This window comes from Neovison vison, chromosome 5 (genome assembly GCF_020171115.1).
Source record: "Neovison vison isolate M4711 chromosome 5, ASM_NN_V1, whole genome shotgun sequence".
Taxonomy (NCBI): Eukaryota; Metazoa; Chordata; class Mammalia; order Carnivora; family Mustelidae; genus Neogale; species Neogale vison.
This window is the reverse complement of record NC_058095.1, coordinates 90,790,109-90,809,307: the sequence shown is the minus strand read 5'-3', so window position 1 is coordinate 90,809,307 and position 19,199 is coordinate 90,790,109. Positions and strand designations below refer to the sequence as shown.

At 38.8% G+C, this 19,199-nt stretch overlaps 1 protein-coding gene across 2 annotated transcripts in view; it reads left to right on the top strand.

Annotated features, from left to right (window-relative positions):
* Window positions 1-19,199, top strand: part of LOC122906968 (ubiquitin carboxyl-terminal hydrolase 12-like) — a 233,103-nt gene that overhangs the window by 10,608 nt on the left and 203,296 nt on the right. The window contains exons 2-4 of one of the 2 annotated variants that reach the window (XM_044249495.1): window positions 471-538; window positions 4,398-4,627; window positions 10,094-10,170. In XM_044249495.1, coding sequence (XP_044105430.1) covers window positions 4,415-4,627; window positions 10,094-10,170 — 290 coding nt within the window. In that variant the 5' untranslated portion in view covers window positions 471-538; window positions 4,398-4,414. Of the gene's footprint in view, window positions 1-470; window positions 539-4,397; window positions 4,628-9,831; window positions 10,171-10,598; window positions 10,684-19,199 lie in introns of those variants that run through there. The other variant, XR_006384649.1, reaches the window with a different exon arrangement.

The following is a 19,199-nucleotide window of genomic DNA, read 5'->3' as shown; positions in this document are numbered from 1 at the left end:
TTGCTGAGCAGGTGGGTGATGTGTTTTGATCTGGCTGCTGGGTGGTGTGGTAGCATGAGCGGGCATGGGCCACATGAGTACAGCCCAGGAGGCCAGCCAGGAGGCTGTTGCACTAACCTAGGTAAGAAGTAAAGCCCTCTGTTCTACACTGCTAACTTCCCATAGCCACTCTACCATGCTAGAAGTCTCAAAACACAGACTGATGAGCTACTTGTATGCTAGCTAGCAGTGACTTGGCTTGGGATCACTTATGGGGGGCTTGAAAGTCCCATCAGCTGGCACGTGTAGCTGTGTGCTCTGACTCACTGGGTCTTACAGCACAGGTAGTTTACGCTATTGTTTGGGCCCAGATTTCTTCCCATGTTGTGGTAGCTGTTTCTGTCCCTGTTGTTCATTTGGTAGTTTGTTCATTTGGTAGTTCATTCGTTCGTTCATTCATACAACGTCAAGCACATCTAAATATGTTGCAGGCATTGTCCTGGGTGCTGAAGATACAGTAGTGAATGAGACAGAAAAGATCCTTATTCTCAAGAAACCTGTGAGTACCTAGCGATGCTTCAGTTGATGCAGAGAGATACTAATATAAATATGTAAGAATAAATATTTAAGGATTGGTCTTCCTTAAGTGAGGAAATAATTACAAATAACACCTGTTAAATAGATGTGAGTGAATAATTCCCATGTTCATTTTAATCCTGTTTCTCCAAAAGAGCGTAAAAGATTTTTGTATTAATGAAAGCTAACTATTTCTGAATTATGAAGAACACATAACATTTTTACACGTTGATTTAGTTTCCCCCCCCCTTTTTTTTTGCATTAATGTTGCAGCTATTTGGGACTTTAATACTTTATACCTTTCATAGTCATTTATTTAATAATGAAATTGTCCTATTAGACTGTCAGTTCCATGATGAGGGGAGCCCATTTGTTTTTGCTCACCATTGTATTCCCAGCATGTAATCTAGTTCCTGGCACATAGTAGGTGCTTACTAAATATTTGATGAGTGAGTGAGCGAATGAGTGAATTTGTTTAATTTGCCAAATCAACGTTGAAGCCTACCTTTCCCATCATGCTACTTAGCAGAAAAGAAAGGGAACCAAGATTTTAGAAATTAAGTGTAATAGAGTTTATGGGTCTTGTCTGTGGCCATTTAGTTGATGTTCTTTTGCTGTTCATGTAGTTCTGGTTGAAGTTTTTAAATCTGTATTGACTACTTAGGCATAGCGAGAGTCTGGCACATTTACCATAATGTTTATAAAAAAATGTTTATAAAAAAATGAAATATTTTAAATATTTCAACAAAATGCTTTAAGAGTATTATCTGGTTTACTTTATATCACATTTCTAGAGTGTTCAAGTCAGCTGAGGTATGTCTATGAATATGAAGTCCTTTGTTCTGTGTTAAAAGAACAACATCTAAAAAAAGTTGTTTCAAGTTTAAAAAAAACAAAGGTATTTGTACATTTTTGCTTTATAAATTATTTTGAAAGACATGCATAGATGCTAAAATAACTTCTAACAGGAAAAAAAAGAGACTTCTCATTGTTTATTGTTTTCTCTTAACCAGAAGTTTTTAAATTTATATCTTTTTAGTTATTTTCTAATTTTATAGTTTATTTTAAATATTCACAGCAAAAATACATTCATTAAAACTATTGTTAGGGTGTGCCTGGGTAACTCAGTGGGTTAAAGCCTCTGCCTTCGGCTCAGGTTACGATCCCAGGGTCCTGGGATAGAGCCCCACATGGGTCTCTCTGCTCCTCAGGGAACCTGCTTCCTCCTCTCTGTCTGCCTGCCTCTCTGCCTAGTTGTGATCTCTGTCAAATAAATAAATAAAATATTAAAAAACAAACAAACAAACAAAAAATTTGGTTAGAAAAAACTTAATTTCGTGGGAAAGAGACTACTTTAGACTGTGGCATTGAGCCAGCATATAGAGAGCCAGCATATAGAGTAAATTGTTCAGATCTCACTTAAACTAGGCCCTTAGAGTTTTTATAAAATATTTTTATGGTGCTCTCCCATTATCCTTCCTTTTAGATTCCTCACTGACTTTTCCAATTTGTTCGTATTTTCCTTGAACACTAATCAACTCTCGCATATTTCCTTCTTAGCAGACATGGGTGGTTCTTTTGTGACCTGGGGATAGATGAGTAAGTGAGAGATAAAAAGGGGACTTTTAAGGGTGTCCTGTACACTTCTGGAAGCTGCCCAGACACTCAAAGTGTCAGGGTTGGTGAAGGAGTCGGGATGGACAAAGAGACCACGAATCAGGCCTTTAGGAGGTGAGGGGAAGTTGACAGATGACCACAGAAAGAAGGGGGTTCAGGGTAGTATGGCCAGACCTTAACAGCTTTTTTGACTGAGGGTGAGTTTTTCATATGCAAAGCAAAGTGTCATGATTTAGAAGTGGCTGCAGGGAGCTCAAAAATGCCAGAGGCTGAAAAGATGGGGAGTTTAGAAGAGAACATTGTTTGTGGAGGGAACAGCAGAAAGGGTTGAGAAAGAAGAAAATCCCAAGGATGAGGAAGGAAATAAGGAACGATAAACAACTCAGAGTAATAGAGGATGGGAGAGTGGGGCTGGGAGGTAGACTAGTATTTTCAGGGATGAGGCATCATTGCACTGAGAGGCAAAGTGAAAGATGATTGACTTCAGTTACCCCAGCCTTGCCTAGCCCCGTCCAGTGGTGGAACCATCTAAGGGTTCTGGCCATGACTTGGTTTGTCTCAGGAGGATAGAGTAGACAGCTGGGAGGTTTTGCAGTGAGCTGTGTCAGTGTCGGGAGTGACACACAGACTTCTGCCTGGCAGAAGGGGATGGGAAATGGTGTCACAGTCTCTTGGATCTTCCCTCATGGGCAAAAACCACTGGACACACAATACCAAATTATCATCAGTTAGATGTTAATGCCACATAGGCTAATGCAGTGTCTCTCAGGACTCAAGGCTTTCATTGTTCTTAAACATAAAGGGCTTGTTCAAGGCTAATCAAATCCCTCAGGACAAGTTTACAGAAGAGAAGTGGGGAGTGGCTCTAACTGCATTAGTATTATTGAGTTTGACTTGAACTCCAAGAAAGAGGTTTAATAAATTGCCTGTGACATACATGTAATTAAAGGTTGAACCATCCTAAAAATCCAGACAGTCTTGCTCGAGCAGCCGCACCTTACATCTGAGGCTCCTTACAGGTCTTTTTGACACCAAGAGTGAAATGAGTCTTTATTTGTTTTCACTAGTTCCCATTCTGTTTATACAGTAACTTTGCAAGAGAAGATGGTATTCCGTTTTAAAGACCAGAAAATCAAGGCCTTTTTGATTACTATAAGAGTGAACATTTTCTCACATTTTTTAATTTTTTGAAATCTGTTTCTATAAATTATTGATTTCCACACTTGGTATTTCCTTTTGTATAAACTCTTTATGTGTTGAAGCTGTTAATAGTTTTTATGTTTTTTTTTAAAACCTTTTCAGTGATTTCTAATGCACAGAAACTTAATTTTATGCAGTCATAATTGTAGCTCTTCTAAAATGTAATTTTTTGTTCTTTTATCTTAGACTTTGCCCAAATTTTGTTCCTAATTTGTTGTCTTTTATTTTAAAAATGTCAGCTGTGATATCTTGGAATTTATTAAATGTGCTGGCCAGGTCTTCTCAGTGTGTGTGATCTCTGAGCAGCAGGTGCCTTTGTGGGGCAGGACCTCCCTGGGCAGGCTGCTTTGTATGCAGCTCAGCTGCTTGGGGACTGCCTGCTTTGTGTCCTGGGCCTGCCACTTCCTGGTGGCATGACTTTCCCTCTCTGATCCCATTCCCTCATTTGGAAGATGGCAATAACAGCATCACAGAGTTGTTAAAAAGATCAACTGCAACACTGCCTGTGAAGTCCTTACCTTTCAGTTTCAGGTGGTGTAATGTCCAGTGCTGGGTATAAAGCAGTTCATGTTAGTGACTGGTGTTCGGTGATATTTTTTCATTTGTTACAGGGAATATTTCACAGAGTTACAAAATCTCACTTTTAGAGATTATCTTGATTGAATAGATAATTTGTGATACCAATGTTTCCTATACCTGACTGCAGATCAGAGTCCCCTGGAGGAACTTTTGAAAGTTCCAGATTCCAGGCCTCACCTCTGACTGAATCCCTAGGATGCATGGCCCACAATTCTCATGGATCGCTTAATATTGTTGCTTTAAAAAGAAGATCCTCATTTGTCTTAACTGTATTTTCTCCAAGTTTAGTCATATGTTTTTGTGAAAGATAATCTGTGTCTTGCACATGACTGACAATACCAGACATTTGTATTTAGTTCTGATAGAATATTGGATATTTGTTTTAAATCTAGTTTTAATCAGGTTATTAATTTTGAAGTAATTCTCTAATATATTTTTATTTTTAGAACTTTTTGACAACTACATGCAGCAAGATGCCCATGAATTCTTAAATTACCTACTAAATACAATTGCTGATATTTTACAAGAAGAAAGAAAGCAGGAAAAACAAAATGGCCATTTACCTAATGGTAATATTGACAATGAGAACAACAACAGCACACCAGATCCAACGTGGGTTCACGAGATTTTTCAGGGAATACTGACAAATGAAACCAGATGTTTTACTTGTGAAACTGCGAGTATGTCATAAAATTTTGTATAGAGCAGATTTAATTCATTTTTATTAAAACTTCTTAGAGGAGGAGTGTGAGAGATGAACATGAAGGTTGTAATTTCTTAGGTGTAGCAAAAATGAATTATCGAAGCTGTACTTGCTCTCGTACTTGGTATGCTCTGTAGTAATGCTGCTTATTAACAATGAGTACCTGAGCTGACAGAAAAATACTTACTGCGGTTTGGACCATAGTTGACCCTTAAACAACAGGGGCTTGAACTGTATGGGTCCACTTATTTGTAGATTTTTTTTTTGTATACGTATAGTACTGTAAATGTGAGGTTTTTAAAAATAATTTTCTTAACGACACTTTCTGTAGCTAACTTTATTATAAATACATACTATGATACATACACAAAGCGTGTGTTAATCAAGTTTTATGTTATCAATAAGGCTTCTGGTCAACCGAAGACTCTTATAGTTAGCTTTTTGGAGACTCAGATGATTTTCAACAGTGGCAGCGTGGGTAGGAGGTTTCAGTGCCTGTCACACCCCCTGCATTGCTCAGGGGTCAACTGTATTTGTTTTTATTTCCATGTAAGAGACCATAGAGTCATATTCTGGAAATTGTACGTCTGTGTCTTACTTAAGTCCATAAGAAACTTACAGGTCAGGGAGGTACATTAATTTGTTTTCCTTTTTCCTGCAGTTGTGTTTATTGTTGATTGTTGGAATAAAAACTAAAGCATACTGTGTACACTCAAGCAGGGGAAAGTACCCACTTGCTGGATACTTCGTAAAGTGGAGCAGTAGGGAAGAAGCCTGAAAATGAATTTTATGTGGGGTCAGATAGCCCAGTCCTTTCGTAGTATATTTACCTTCTTAAGACATTTACATTTTTAAAGAATATGTCTTTTTTAAAAAAAATCTAACATTTCTCATAATGAGTTTATCTGATGTTTCCTTCTAACTGAGATGCAGGTATGCATTCTTGGCTGGAGTGATTCGTTAACGTGTCTTTCTCAGAATCTCACGTGTGGGCACACAATATCTGTCTGCCTCTCATTGGTAAAATTTTGATCTCTCATTCAAGGTGTTCACTTTCTCTGGTTGATAATGTCTTATTTTTATGCCTTGGTAAAGGCAGTCTGTGGGGAGACACAAATATCTTGCTCATCAGAATCTCCTGCAACATTTAGCATCCACTCAGGTCCAGTCCTACTATGGTGGTTCTATGACTAGTCTTTAATAGCACAGAAGAGTAGCATCATCCATTGGAAAAGAGAATTCACAAGCAAGAAAAATAAGACAGATGTTTTATGGATGTTTGGAAGAATAGCATGGTTACTTGTTTGTCTAAATCAGATAAACATACCTAGTATGTTGAGTGAGGCTAATAGGAAACTGTATTTTTTAATTAATGGACTTCAGAAAAATTGAGTAGAAAGTACAGAAAGTTCCCAACTCTCTCTCTCCTTTCTTCCACTTTCCCTTATGATTCATGTCTTGCATTAATGAGGTACATTTGTTGCAGTTGATGGACCAATAATGATACATTATTATTATTATTATTTTAAGATTTTATTTATTTATTGGAGAGAGAGCACAAGTAGGAGAAGCAGCGGTCAGAGGGAGAGGGAGAAGAAGGCTTTCCGCTGAGCAAGGGGCCAGATGTGGGCCTCGATCCATTCTGGGATCGTGACCTGAGCCGAAGGCAGATGCTTAACCGCTTAACTGACTAAGCCACCCAGGCGCCCCATGACACATTAACTAAAATCTGTAGTTCATATTTTGAGTTCAGTCTTGGTATTGTCTGTTCTGGGGTTCCATCTGTTTTGACAAATGTATAATGACACGTGTCTGTCATTAAAGTATCATACAGAGTAGAAATTGTTTCACAAATTCATTCCTCCTTCCTCTCCAAATCCCTGGCAACCCCTGATCATTTTACTGCCTCCATAGTTTTGACTTTTCCAGAATGTTGTATATTTGGAATCATAGAGAAGTAGCTTTGTAGCTCATTTCTTTTTATCACTTAATTATATTTCATGATGTGGATATTCTGCCGTTTATCCATTCACTTATTCACTTATCCATTCACCTGCCTCCCAAGTTTTGATGATTATTGCTTTGTCTGCTCTGGGCCTTGTGCTTCTCCATATAAGCCATAGAATCACATAAAATTTAAAAACTAGTATTGTCCACAAGATAGTGTGCTGTGATTTCAAAGGGGATTGCCTTGACTCTGTAGATGAAGTTGGGAAAAACTAACATCTTCACAGTCTTGAGTCTAACTGTCCATTTACATGTTCTGTACATTTATCTACATCTTCTTTGATTTAGAAAGAAATCGTCTTGTAGTTTTCATGTTGGTCTCGTACATATTTTATTTTGTTATGTTTGTATAGATGAGTGTGGGGGTTTTTTGTTTGTTTGTTTTTGGCTCTAATGCAAGTAATACTGTAGTTTCTCTCTCTCTCTCTCTCTCTCTCTCTCAAAGCAAATGGTGACTGTTTTGGTTCCACCATGAACTAAAAGATAGGGTCTTTAAATAGAACCATGACCTATACCGATTAATGATCTATTGACTGTTGATTATGCACTGATCTGTTTAACTATAATCAGGCATTTGGAAAATGATAGTTGTCAGTAGTATAATTTTAGTTAATGAAGGACACAGTAGTAATAAATAAAATTCTTTTGTGGAAATACATTTTTATTGGTGACCCTCTCTCACATCAAGTGAAAGAGGTATATTTGAGTGTTTGAATATATTAACATGCTGTGAAGATGTTTTTGGGTTAGAGTAAGGATTATTGCTCACTGCTGCAGTCATTAGTTAATTGTAGTAAGAGTTTGGGCAATGTTTGTTGGTAGGAATTGGTCTCAATACTCATATTTATTCAATCTAACCAACTCCATCTGTTTTTTAACACCAGTTTTGTAGATCTTATAAAGAAGACTTTTATTGGAGCTGAGTTCTAAGTAAATATATTGTCCAATTATTAGAGCAGTGTTTTGGTTGGAATAATAGGTACAATCAGAGAACTTGACAGTTGCTTTTGATGTTTGATATGATAGAGTTTGGTCTGTGTTAGAAGATATGTATAATTCATCCTCTTCGATAAAACAGAAAATAGTTAAATTTGTTTAGCATGTTGAGAAATGCAGTAATAGGTGAAGCTGGCAACGTAGATTTGGGAGGGTTTGGGGATACTGTGATGTAAGGTCTTTGAAGTTTATGTTACAGACTGAGGATGATGGGAGTGAGGATTAGATGGAGAAAGTGATATCACCCATTCTTGTTTTGCTCAAATATTTATTAATTTTACTTGTAATGGATGGATAGTGATCCTTCCACCCATTCCTCGCGAGCTAGGTCCTCCTGTGGTCTGCAATATGTATTTGCAGATACTCTCCCAAGAATTAAGTGTATGAATTGAGAATATTTCCTCAAAATCTCAATCGTCATCTTGCAGACTCCGTAAATGATCATTAGTACCATGCCTTTATCAAGTTCAGCTAGAGGAATGAAATTGAGAATTTCTCAGAATGAATATATAGCATTTCTTCATTTAGTTTTGTACAACTATTTGAGTACCAACTATGCCAGGTAGAAGATGGGTAGAGGTTGGCAGAAGATGAGTAAGACCTCAATTCTGATCTCAAGATGCTCACAGGTGCTCACCTGTGCAGGCTTCCAACAGATAGGTAATTCCAGTACAGTATGTTGTAGTTCAAGTAAGCACGAGTCTGTGGGAGTCGGACAACAGTGGAGCTGACCTATCCAGGTGGGAGTGGGACGGAGTTGTGCAGGTTCAGAGTGGGCTTCCTGGAGACAGTGTTCATATGGCAGATGTTAGTAACACAGTGGTTAATGTCCCAGTTGGTAGAAGGTTGGGTTTCTGTAAGGGCACCCTCTTCTTGTGTTCTTCTGTTCTTTGATGCTTTCTTCTGGTCCCATTCTTTTTCTGCTATTAATCCTTCAAATGTGGGCTTCCTCCAGGCTTTTGTTTTGGGCCGCTGGTTGCTCTGCCTTGGGAGGGTCATGTTCCATTTTTGTTATCGACTGTGCTAATGACTCCCCACCCACATCTCTAGCCTACAGGGCTTTACTGAGTCTTCCACATCCTGGGTGTGACCTGATATTAGGACCCGGGAGTCCAGCAACAACCAGACATGTTTACCAACACTTTGAAGAGTTAAATACTGCCCCACTTGGTAGTTTCCTGGTACCAACAGAACTGTAAATCCAAGCGTAGTAACTCAGATATATCCAGGTGATCCAGTACAATCATTATGTCAAAGTTTGTATGCTATAATAAAGATGAAAATCTAAAATTAAGACCCCTGAGGCAGTGCCTGAGAACCACAAACCTCATTTTGAGAAACACCAGACTCTCTAATCTTTATTTCTCTTTAGCCTACACATAAGGCCCTACTCAGTCTGGCTTTCGCCTGTCTGTCCCATACTATCCCTTGACATCCTACCCTTCTTCCTCCCAAAATGGGCTGATTGTTTTTCCTTAGCACCTCACGTTCCCTTTCCTCTCTCTGTGAGGAGTCTTTCTTACTCTCTTTTTCACTGAATCTTTTGAGACCCAGATTATTTCCCTCATGGTGTCCCTAGACTGTGCGTACATGGTACTCATAGCTACTCCTGTTTGCGTAAGTACATAGTATGTACAGCCACGTAATCTGTCACAAGTTAATGATGCTGATCTTATAAAATTGATGCGCCATTGAAGCAGGAAGGCATTTACTGCACTGGGCTTATAGCCCTTGTGTGTGAGAGGTACAGTCAGAGATCTCCTATTGTGTGCTAACCTTAAGCATAGAGTCTTTGAAGGGAAGAGCTAGGAAAATTGGTGTCTGAAGTTCTGTCCTAATCCAATTCAAATGAATGAGTAATAACTTGAATTTTTTAAAATCAGATGAGTTACCCATAATTCAAACAGAACTTTATGTTAGATTTTATTTTTGAAGAAGAAGAAGGATTAAAGGAGGTCATCAATGAAGACTATAATTTGGTCATCAGTGAAGATTGTAATTTGGCATTTTAAGCAAAATTATTTCCTTGAATAATAAAACAGCACAGGTGTGATGCCCTTTGCCAAGTGTCCCCATTTAGTCTTAGCCCGTTTTTTTGTTTTTTTTTTTTAAGTATTAGTATATATGGGCAGTTTGTTTCTTGTTTCACCGTAATACCAAGGTTTTGGGAAATAATGGGATTTCCCATCCTCATCTTTGCCAGAAAGGGAATCAGTCACAGGTGGACTTTGCTGTTTAACCTGTACGTGTGTTGAGAGTCCTTTACTCAGTGTCCTTTTGGATAATCCAGATCCAGTAGATTTCTTTTGAACTCGTGGAAGATGAATTCTTCAGTACTTACTACTACTGATAGAATGAATGCATTTAATTCTGTCACTTCAGAACAATGATTTACTGACAGGTAAAGAAATCAAAGGTAATTCCCTATTTTTACAGATAAGCAGCAAAGATGAAGATTTTTTAGACCTTTCTGTTGATGTGGAACAAAACACATCGATCACTCACTGCTTAAGGTAACTGGAGAGTTACTTATTTTGAAGTTTAATGAATATCTTTGGTTTAGAGTCCTTTTTTTTTTTCTCCCAATTTATTTATTTTCAGAAAAACAGTATTCATTATTTTTTCACCACACCCAGTGCTCCATGCAAGCTGTGCCCTCTATGATACCCACCACCTGGTACCCCAACCTCCCACCCCCCCGCCACTTCAAACCCCTCAGACTGTTTTTCAGAGTCCATAGTCTCTCATGGTTCACCTCCCCTTCCAATTTACCCAAATTCCCTACTACTCTCTAATGCCCCTTGTCCTCCATGCTATTGGTTATGCTCCACAAATGAGTGAAACCATATGATAATTGACTCTCTGCTTGACTGATTTCACTCAGCATGAATACACAGTTTTCTGGTATAGACTAAATAAATGTATCTTGAATTTCATACAGGGGTTTCAGCAACACAGAAACTCTGTGCAGTGAATACAAATATTACTGTGAAGAATGTCACAGCAAACAGGAAGCACACAAACGATAATGTAACATTTTTAAAATTTGGTAGTTGTTCTCTGGCAGTGGGTCATGTAAATGGGCTTTCCTAGCTGAAAGTTATGCCTGAAAATCTACAGAGTAAAAATGCCTAGTTTTATCATTAAGTAATTAAGACTCACTAAGTTATTCCTGGGTAAGAAACAGTCAGCTCTGCAACCTCCAGTGATTTTCTCCACTTAATGAAAGTTGTTTAAGGATCATCAACCAGTACAGTTAAGATACTTGACTTTGAAGCTTGCATGCTTTATGTAAACTTGGTCTTGGTGAGGAGAAAGAGTGGGGAAGATCCTTTTCCTCGCCTCTACTGTCGCTTCTGCTAGCCCCACATAGGATCTTGTGCTCTCTCTCATTTGGTATCTGGTGTCCAGGAATGGAATCGCGTCATCACCATTCTTATTATTTTACTTTTTATTTTAGAACAATCTCAAGCTCAAAGAAAAGTAGTATGAACAGTACCAAGAATGCTTTTTTACCCAAAACCACTCAAACATAAGGTATGATGTCCCATGATCGTGAACACATGAGTGGCTGTTTCCTACCAACAGGGAAGTTTCCCTATTGCCATAGTCACACCCCTGGGGCAAGTCACGCTGGCATGTTAACTGTTCTAGTGGAAGGTATTTCATTAGCACGGATGTCCCAGTACTGTCCTTTCTGGAACAAAACGATCCAGTTCAGAAACACATGTTATCTTTCGTATTCATGTCTTTTTTTTCTTTTTACATTTGGAACAGTCTTTTCTTGGCTTTAAAAATCTTGATGCTTTTGAAAATTATAGATTATTTTATACATTGTCCCTCTTTGGGTTCATCTCAAAGATTGCCCCTCTTTGTGTTCTCATAATGAGGTTCAGGTTATGTGTTCTCATAATGAGGTTCAGGTTATGTATTCTGGTGGGCATCTCACAGAGGTGATGCTCTATTCTCATTGTATCCTCTTATCCGTGATTCCAATTTGTCTCACGTGTGGGGTCCCTCAGACCGCTCCTGAGACACTGGAAGGACTTGTGAGACTCTGCATGTATGGTCAGGCCCACAGCCAAGACTTGTTTCAGGGAAAGATGGCAAAGCATCTCCGCAGAGCAGATAGCCAGGGGAGCCGCCAAGAGTTTGGTGCCATGGAGTCCCGCAAGACACCTAACCTCCTTCAGTACTGAGTAGGACATTGGGGAGGTGTCGTCTCCCCCGGAGGCTCATTACAGACCTAGTGTCCAAGGTTTTAAACTGAGGGCCAGGCATGTAGGTACCCCTCTGTCTTCCAGAATTCTAGACACTCTGAAGGAAAGGAGGTGTTGAGTGTAAACCATATTGCTTGTCCAGACAATTTAGGCCTATTGAGACACTCCCATCATTTAGGGAATGGTGGGAACACTCCTCAAATCCAAATTCTCATATGTTAACCAAGGACCATCCTTGCCAGCAGGCCTTTCCAGAAAGGAGAGTCTGAGGCCTGCGAGGTTAACACTTTCCTGCCCATCCAGTTACTGGTGCTGTTCTGTTTGAGCACTTGACCGTGGTGATGTCTCCCAGAGGTCTTCCCTGTTAAGCAATGATTTTGTGCATTTATATAATTCATAAGTATTTTGTGTGGAGGTACTTTGAGGTTGTAAATATGCCCATTCCTCATCAGACTTCTAATTTTTTTTTCATTTTCTAAATCTCAGCATGGACTCAAGGATTTTAATTAATTTATTTATTTTTTTAAAATTCAGTGGGTTATGCTCCATTACCATTTGGCCAGTGGGGGCCCCTTCAAGCTATCACCCGTGTCTTTTTGGCATGTCCCATATTCTTGAGTGACCCTTCACTTTGTAGCGTAACAAGATGTTCCGTGCTCATCTTGTACTCTCCTTGCCCCAACTCTGGTACCATTTATCCTAGGAGGCCTGCTTTCTTACAGGAGGACGATGATGTTTAGAAAGTAGGACTTTGGTATATAGGTATGCTCACTGATACCTGGATGTCTGTGTTCCTGAGCCCCCTAGTGAAGAGAGCTGGACGGTGTGTGTGTATGTATGTATGTACTCCACACATGTTTATGTCTACCTGTCTATATTATCATGGATCTGTCTATATTGAGAAACCATGAAGTCACAATGATATCCACAGTTTCAGCCGACACTATAGGGTTCATTCTAGTTTTGTCCTTTTTAATATTCATAATTTCCTTCTGACAGTACAAATTGGTTCCCAGTATCCTTCTGTATTTACTTACCTGGTTAGTGACCCTGTCCGAAACTGATCTTACCCCTCAACTACCATGCGTGCACTCAACTCCCTATTGCACAGACATGCTTTCTGCTCTGCTCAGTCTTCTCCTCTCCCCTGCCTGCCCAGATGTCTACCCTGGAGGGCCCTATCTACCTAAATGGTTACACAAAACGTTCATGAAAGGAAGAAGAACTTAGATTTTTAAATGACTGTATTTTTATCTGTATTTTGGACACATGTATCTATTAGGAAGGGAGATATTTTAGGTGATGGGCCCAAGTAATCAAAACAGAGTACTCATTGTCCCCTTCTATTAGTGACAACGATTAGAGTACCTCCCCTATGTTTGGTTATGTCATGGGGGTTGATAAATTAGATTAACCCTGAAAATGTTGTAGAAGGTGCCTAAGACTATTGGTTAAGGAAGATAGAGTTGAGGACTAAATGTAGCTCAGAGGAGTGTCGTGACAAACTTCTTTGGCTCCACGGAGGTAAGTGCATCTGTGAGCATGAGCTGATCTTCATCCAGAATCACAAATAGCCAGACATGAGTAATTAGAAGTTGTCCAGCAACTCCAGCTGCTTGTTTTGAAGACATCCATGTGATTTTAATATAGTATTTAATAGTTGATCTTTTATTAAAATGCGTGGGAAATATATATACTCTGTCAAGAAATTAGAAAACACAGATTAAGTACAAATAAGTTAAGAATCCTTATTTATAAAAGCACTGTTAACATTTTTGTTAAATGTTAAAATGTTAAATGTTAAAGCACATACCCTCCCCAATGTCCATAACCCTACCCCCCTTCTCCCAACCCCCTCCCCCCAGCAACCCACAGTTTGTTTCGTGAGATTAAGAGTCACTTATGGTTTGTCTCCCTCCCTATCCCATCTTGTTTCATGGATTCTTCTCCTACCCACTTAAGCCCCCATGTTGCATCACCACTTCCTCATATCAGGGAGATCATATGATAGTTGTCTTTCTCCGCTTGACTTATTTCGCTAAGCATGATACGCTCTAGTTCCATCCATGTTGTCGCAAATGGCAAGATTTCATTAGTTTGATGGCTGCATAGTATTCCATTGTGTATATATACCACACCTTCTTTATCCACTCATCTGTTGATGGACATCTAGGTTCTTTCCATAGTTTGGCTATTGTGGACATTGCTGCTATAAACATTCGGGTACACGTGCCCCTTTGGATCACTACGTTTGTATCTTTAGGGTAAATACCCAGTAGTGCAATTGCTGGGTCATAGGGCAGTTCTATTTTCAACATTTTGAGGAACCTCCATGCTGATTTCCAGAGTAGTTGCACCAGCTTGCATTCCCACCAACAGTGTAGGAGGGTTCCCCTTTCTCCGCATCCTTGCCAAGTACTTTTAATTCTCTGGGGTAAAGATCTAAGAGTGGAATGGTTGAATCATATGGTACGTTTATGTTTAGGTTTTTAAGAAACTTCCAAACGGAGTTCCGGTTACTCTGTATCCTTGCCACCCTTGGCATGATCAGTCTTTTTAGTTTTTGGTCATTTGTGGTTTTAATTTGTCTTTCCTGTAATGACTAATGATACTGAGTATGTTTCCGTGGGGTTTTGACATCTGTGTGTTTTTTATCCATTAGAAAAAAAAATTAAGTGCTTTTCTTCTTTTTGAATTTTGAAAGGTTTTCAAAAAGAATACATTCTATTTGCAAAAACATGGATGGAGCTTGAAGGCATTATGCTAATTGAAACAATCCAGACAGAAAAACAAATACTTGTTTGACTTCACTCTCATGTGGAATCTAAACAAACAAACAAACAAACAAACAAAAAACCCCAGAAACCAAACTCATTGAAAAAAGATCAGATTTGTGGTTACCAGAGTTGGGGAGCCGCAGGGTGGGGTGGGAAACTGGATCTGGATGAGGTGGTCCAAGGTACTAACTTCCAGTTACAGAATAGATAAGTGCCAGGAGTCTGATGTATATCATGACCTTAGCTAACACCGCTATGTGGTTTATTTGAAAGTTGCTAAGACAGTAAATCCTTAAAGTTTTCATAACGAGGAAAAAATTTTTTTCTTTGTTTTTCAAGCATTTCTAGGAGATGATACATGTTAACTAAGTGTATTTTAATTATTTCACAATATGTGTAAATCAAACCATTATGCTATACACCTTGCCCCTATACAGTGATACTTATCAATTATATCTCAATAAAATTGAGATATAAGATTAAGAAATAAATACATGTTCTGGAGACAAGTTTCTTATCAGATATATGACTTTCAAATGTTTTCTCCCAATCTGTGTCTCGATTTTTAGTCTCTTACTGTTTTTTCAAAAAGCAGAGGTTTTAATTTGGACAAAGTCTAATGTATCCCTTTTTCTTTTATGGACCATTTCTCCAGAGTTGCCACTGCATCTTTGTAAAATAAGTTGTCCATATGTATGTATGTGAGTCTGTTTCTTGAATCTATTCTGTTTCATTGATTGTGTGAGCAGTGCATTCTCTTGTACAGGATTAGGTACGTCTTGAAATCTGGTAGTGCTAATTCTCCAACTTTTTCATTTTTTTAAGAATTTATTTACTTATTTGACAGAGAGAAAGAGATCACAAGTAGGCAGAGAGTCAGGCAGAGGGAGAGGGGGAAGCAGGCTCCCCACTGAGCAGAGAGCCCAATGCAGGGCTTGATCCCAGGACCCTGAGATCATGACCTGAGTTGAAGGCAGAGGCTTAACCCACTGAGCCACCCAGGCACCCGTGATCATTTTTTTAAAAGTCATTTTGGCTGGTCTGGTTTCTTTGGCTATTCTCCACATGTCCATATCAATTTTAGAACCAACCTGTCAATATCTACAAGAAAGTCTGTTGGGATTTTAATTTTGATTGCACTGACTCTATAAATCAATTTGGAAAGAGTTCATATCTCACAAATATTGGTTGTCCCAACTCATGAACATGGTATACCTCTCTGTTTACCTAGGTCTTTAATTCCTTCCAGCCATGTTTTGTAGTCTTTACAGTGCAAGTTGTGGTTGGCAGAGTTCAAAGATGTACCCCAAGGGACGCCTGGGTGGCTCAGTCAGTTAAGTGTCTGCCTTGGGCTCTGGTCATGATCCCAGGGTCATGGGATTGAGCTCCACATCAGGCTCCCTGCTCAGTGGGGAGCCTGCCCTGCTTCTCCCTCTGCCAGCCACTCCTCCTGCTTGTGTTCTGTCTCTCTCTGACAAATAAATAAATAACATCTTAAAGCAAGCAAATGAACAAACAAAAACAAAGATATCCACCAAAATTCCTGTCTCCTGGGATAGGCACCCTGTGTAATCTCCTCCCCTTGAGTGTGGGTAGGACCCATGAGTATAGTGTGTGGGTAGGACCCGTTACATGCCTGTAATGAGGTTACTAATGGTTGATTCTGAGTTAATAAAAAGGATGTAATCTTAAATCTGACTTTATTAGGGGAGTTCTTAAAAGAGGATGAAACACTGAAAAGACTTTCCTGTTGGCCTCAAGGACAAAAGCTTCCCTGAGGTCTCCAGCTGCAGGGAACTAAATTCTGCCTGCGAGCTGATTGAGTTTTTAAGAGGTCCCCAAGCATCAGAGGAGACCACAGCTTCAGCTGACACTTTGCTCATGGCCTGGGTGACCCGAGCAGAGAATTCAGATATGCTGTGTCCAGACTCTTGACCCACAGAAACTGTGAGTATATTTCTAAGCTTCTGAGGTTATGATAGTCTGCAGCACAGCAAACCAAATCCATAGGCCTTGAATATCTTCTGTCAGATTTGTCCTTGTTTCAGATTTTCGGAAACAGCTGAAAATGTCAATGAACTTGTTTTCTTAATTTCATTAGTTAGAATATGGAAATAGAATGGATTTTCGTATGTTGATCATGGATTCTGCAGGACTGCTAAGTTTATTTCACAGATTTCTTAGGATTTTCTATATGTAGGATAATAGAAAAAACATCCCAAAGAGGGTCTATGTATCGAATAATGTGAAAATTAAAATGTTATTTTGTCCCTTCCAGTCAGCAAATTTTTAATTTATTTCTCTTGCCTACTTACTCCTCTGGCTAGATCTTTCAGTTCAGTGTTGAACAGAAGTGGTAAAAGAGGACATCTTTGCCTTGTTCTCATCTTAGGGAAAGGCATTCAGCTGCTCACTCTTAGTTTAGGGATTTTTTGTATATGCCTATTATCAGGTTGAGGAAGCTCCCTTGTGTTCCTGGTTGGGTTTCGTTTTTTTGTTTTTGTTTTTGTTTTGTTTTGTTTTTTAATGAGAAATAGATGTTGGATTTTGTCAAAAAAGTTTTTGCATCTGTTGGGATGATCATGTGATTTTTCTCCTCTATTCCACCAATATGGTGAATTACATAAACTGATTTTCTCATGGTGAACCAACTTTGGATCCCTGAGACGTGTCTCAATAGGCTACGATGCATTATCCATTTGCTATATCGTTGGACTCTATTTGTTAATATTTTGTTTATATTTCTACATTCTGGTTTGTGCCTTTCTTTTCTTATAATTCTTTGATTTTAGTAATAAATAATGCTGATCTCATACAGTGAGATAGGAAAGGTTCTCTCTTCTTCAGTTTTCTGGGAGACTTTGTATAAAGGTGAATTACCTTTTTCTTAAATATTTTACAGAAATTACCAAATTTACCACTAGAATTGACCACGTTTGGGCTGTGGTTTTCTCTGTGGGAATATTTTAAGTTACCTTCTATTTATTTACTTTTCAATAGATCTTTTAGGGTTTTCTATTTGTTCTTGAGTCAGCCTTGGCAATTTTGTCTTCCTAGGATTTTTTCCCATTTTATCTCAGTTGCATCATGTCTTGGTGTCATATTTCGGTTTATAGTAAGAAATGTGTATTTCGTGTTTGGTCTTGCACAGAACTTCTAAAAACCTTGGGATTTTTCTAAGAAATGAGATTGATAAAGGTGTCTTTTGTTGTGAATAAGGTGACCTGTGGAAAGCCCCTAGACAACCTAAAGATGGGGACTGGTTACCAGGGGAACCAGCCCTGTGATTAAAAGATTCAAAATTTTGGGCCCCACCCCCACAGCACCAGGCACCTCAGGTAAGGGAAGAGGCACGGGAGATTCAATTCAACAAGCAGCCAATGATTTAATCAATTGTGTTTATGTGCATGAAGCCTCCATAAAACCCAAAGGAATGAATACACGGAGAGTGGCATAGGAGAGCTGAGCTCAGAGAGGGCATGGAAGCTCTCTGCACCTTTCCCTGTACCTTACCCTCTGTATCTCTTAAATCTAGCTACTCCCGAATTATATCATTTTTAAATAAACCAGTGATATAGTAAGTAACATGTTTCTCTGAGTTCTGGAAGCTACCCATGCAAATTAATCAAACCTGAGGAGGGGTCAGGGAACGTCTGATTTATAAACAGTCATTCTGATGCACAGGTGACATCCTGGACTTTGAACTGGTACCCGAAGTTGGGCTAAGCAAGTCATAATGGACTGAGTTCTTGACTTGTGGGGTCTGATGCTATCTCTAGGTGGATAGTGTCAGCATGGGTTTGAACTTGTGGGATACACAGCTGGTGTTACAAAATTGCTTGGTAGCATGGAGGAAAAATCACACACTAGAGTCAGTATGAAGTTATTCATAATTTTCCCTTATCATTTTTTAATATTTGTAGACTCTGTAGTAATGCTTTTTCTTTCATTCATGACGTGTACTTCTGTATTCTTTTCTTTTATCTTGGTTAGTCTGACAGAAGGTTTATCAATCTTTTGACATTTTCAAAGAACCAGCTTTGGTTGCTTTATTTTCTCTGTTGTGTTTCTGTTTTCTATTTCATGGATTTGTTTTTTGATATTTATTATTTCCTTCTATTTACTATGGGCATGATTTGTTTTTCTTAAATAGTTTCTTTAGGCAGAAACTCAGATTATTGGTCTTAGATATGTAATTTTAAAAAAAGATTTTATTTATTTATAACAGATATCGAGAGAGGGAACACAAGTGGGGTTTGGGGAGGGCGGAGCTAGAGAGGGACAAGCAGGCTTCCTGCTGAGCAGGGAGCCTGATATGGGGCTGATCCCAGGACACTGGGATCATGACCTGAGCCAAAGGCAGATGCTTAACGACTGAGCCACCCAGACACTTCTAGACATGTAATTTTTCTAATATAAGTATTTAAAGTTTTTTTTCTCTAGGTATCACTTTCTCTACATTTCATAAATTTTACATTATGTTTTCACTTTCATCCAGTTCAAGATATTTTTATATTTTTTTTATTTTTTTTAAGATTTTATTTA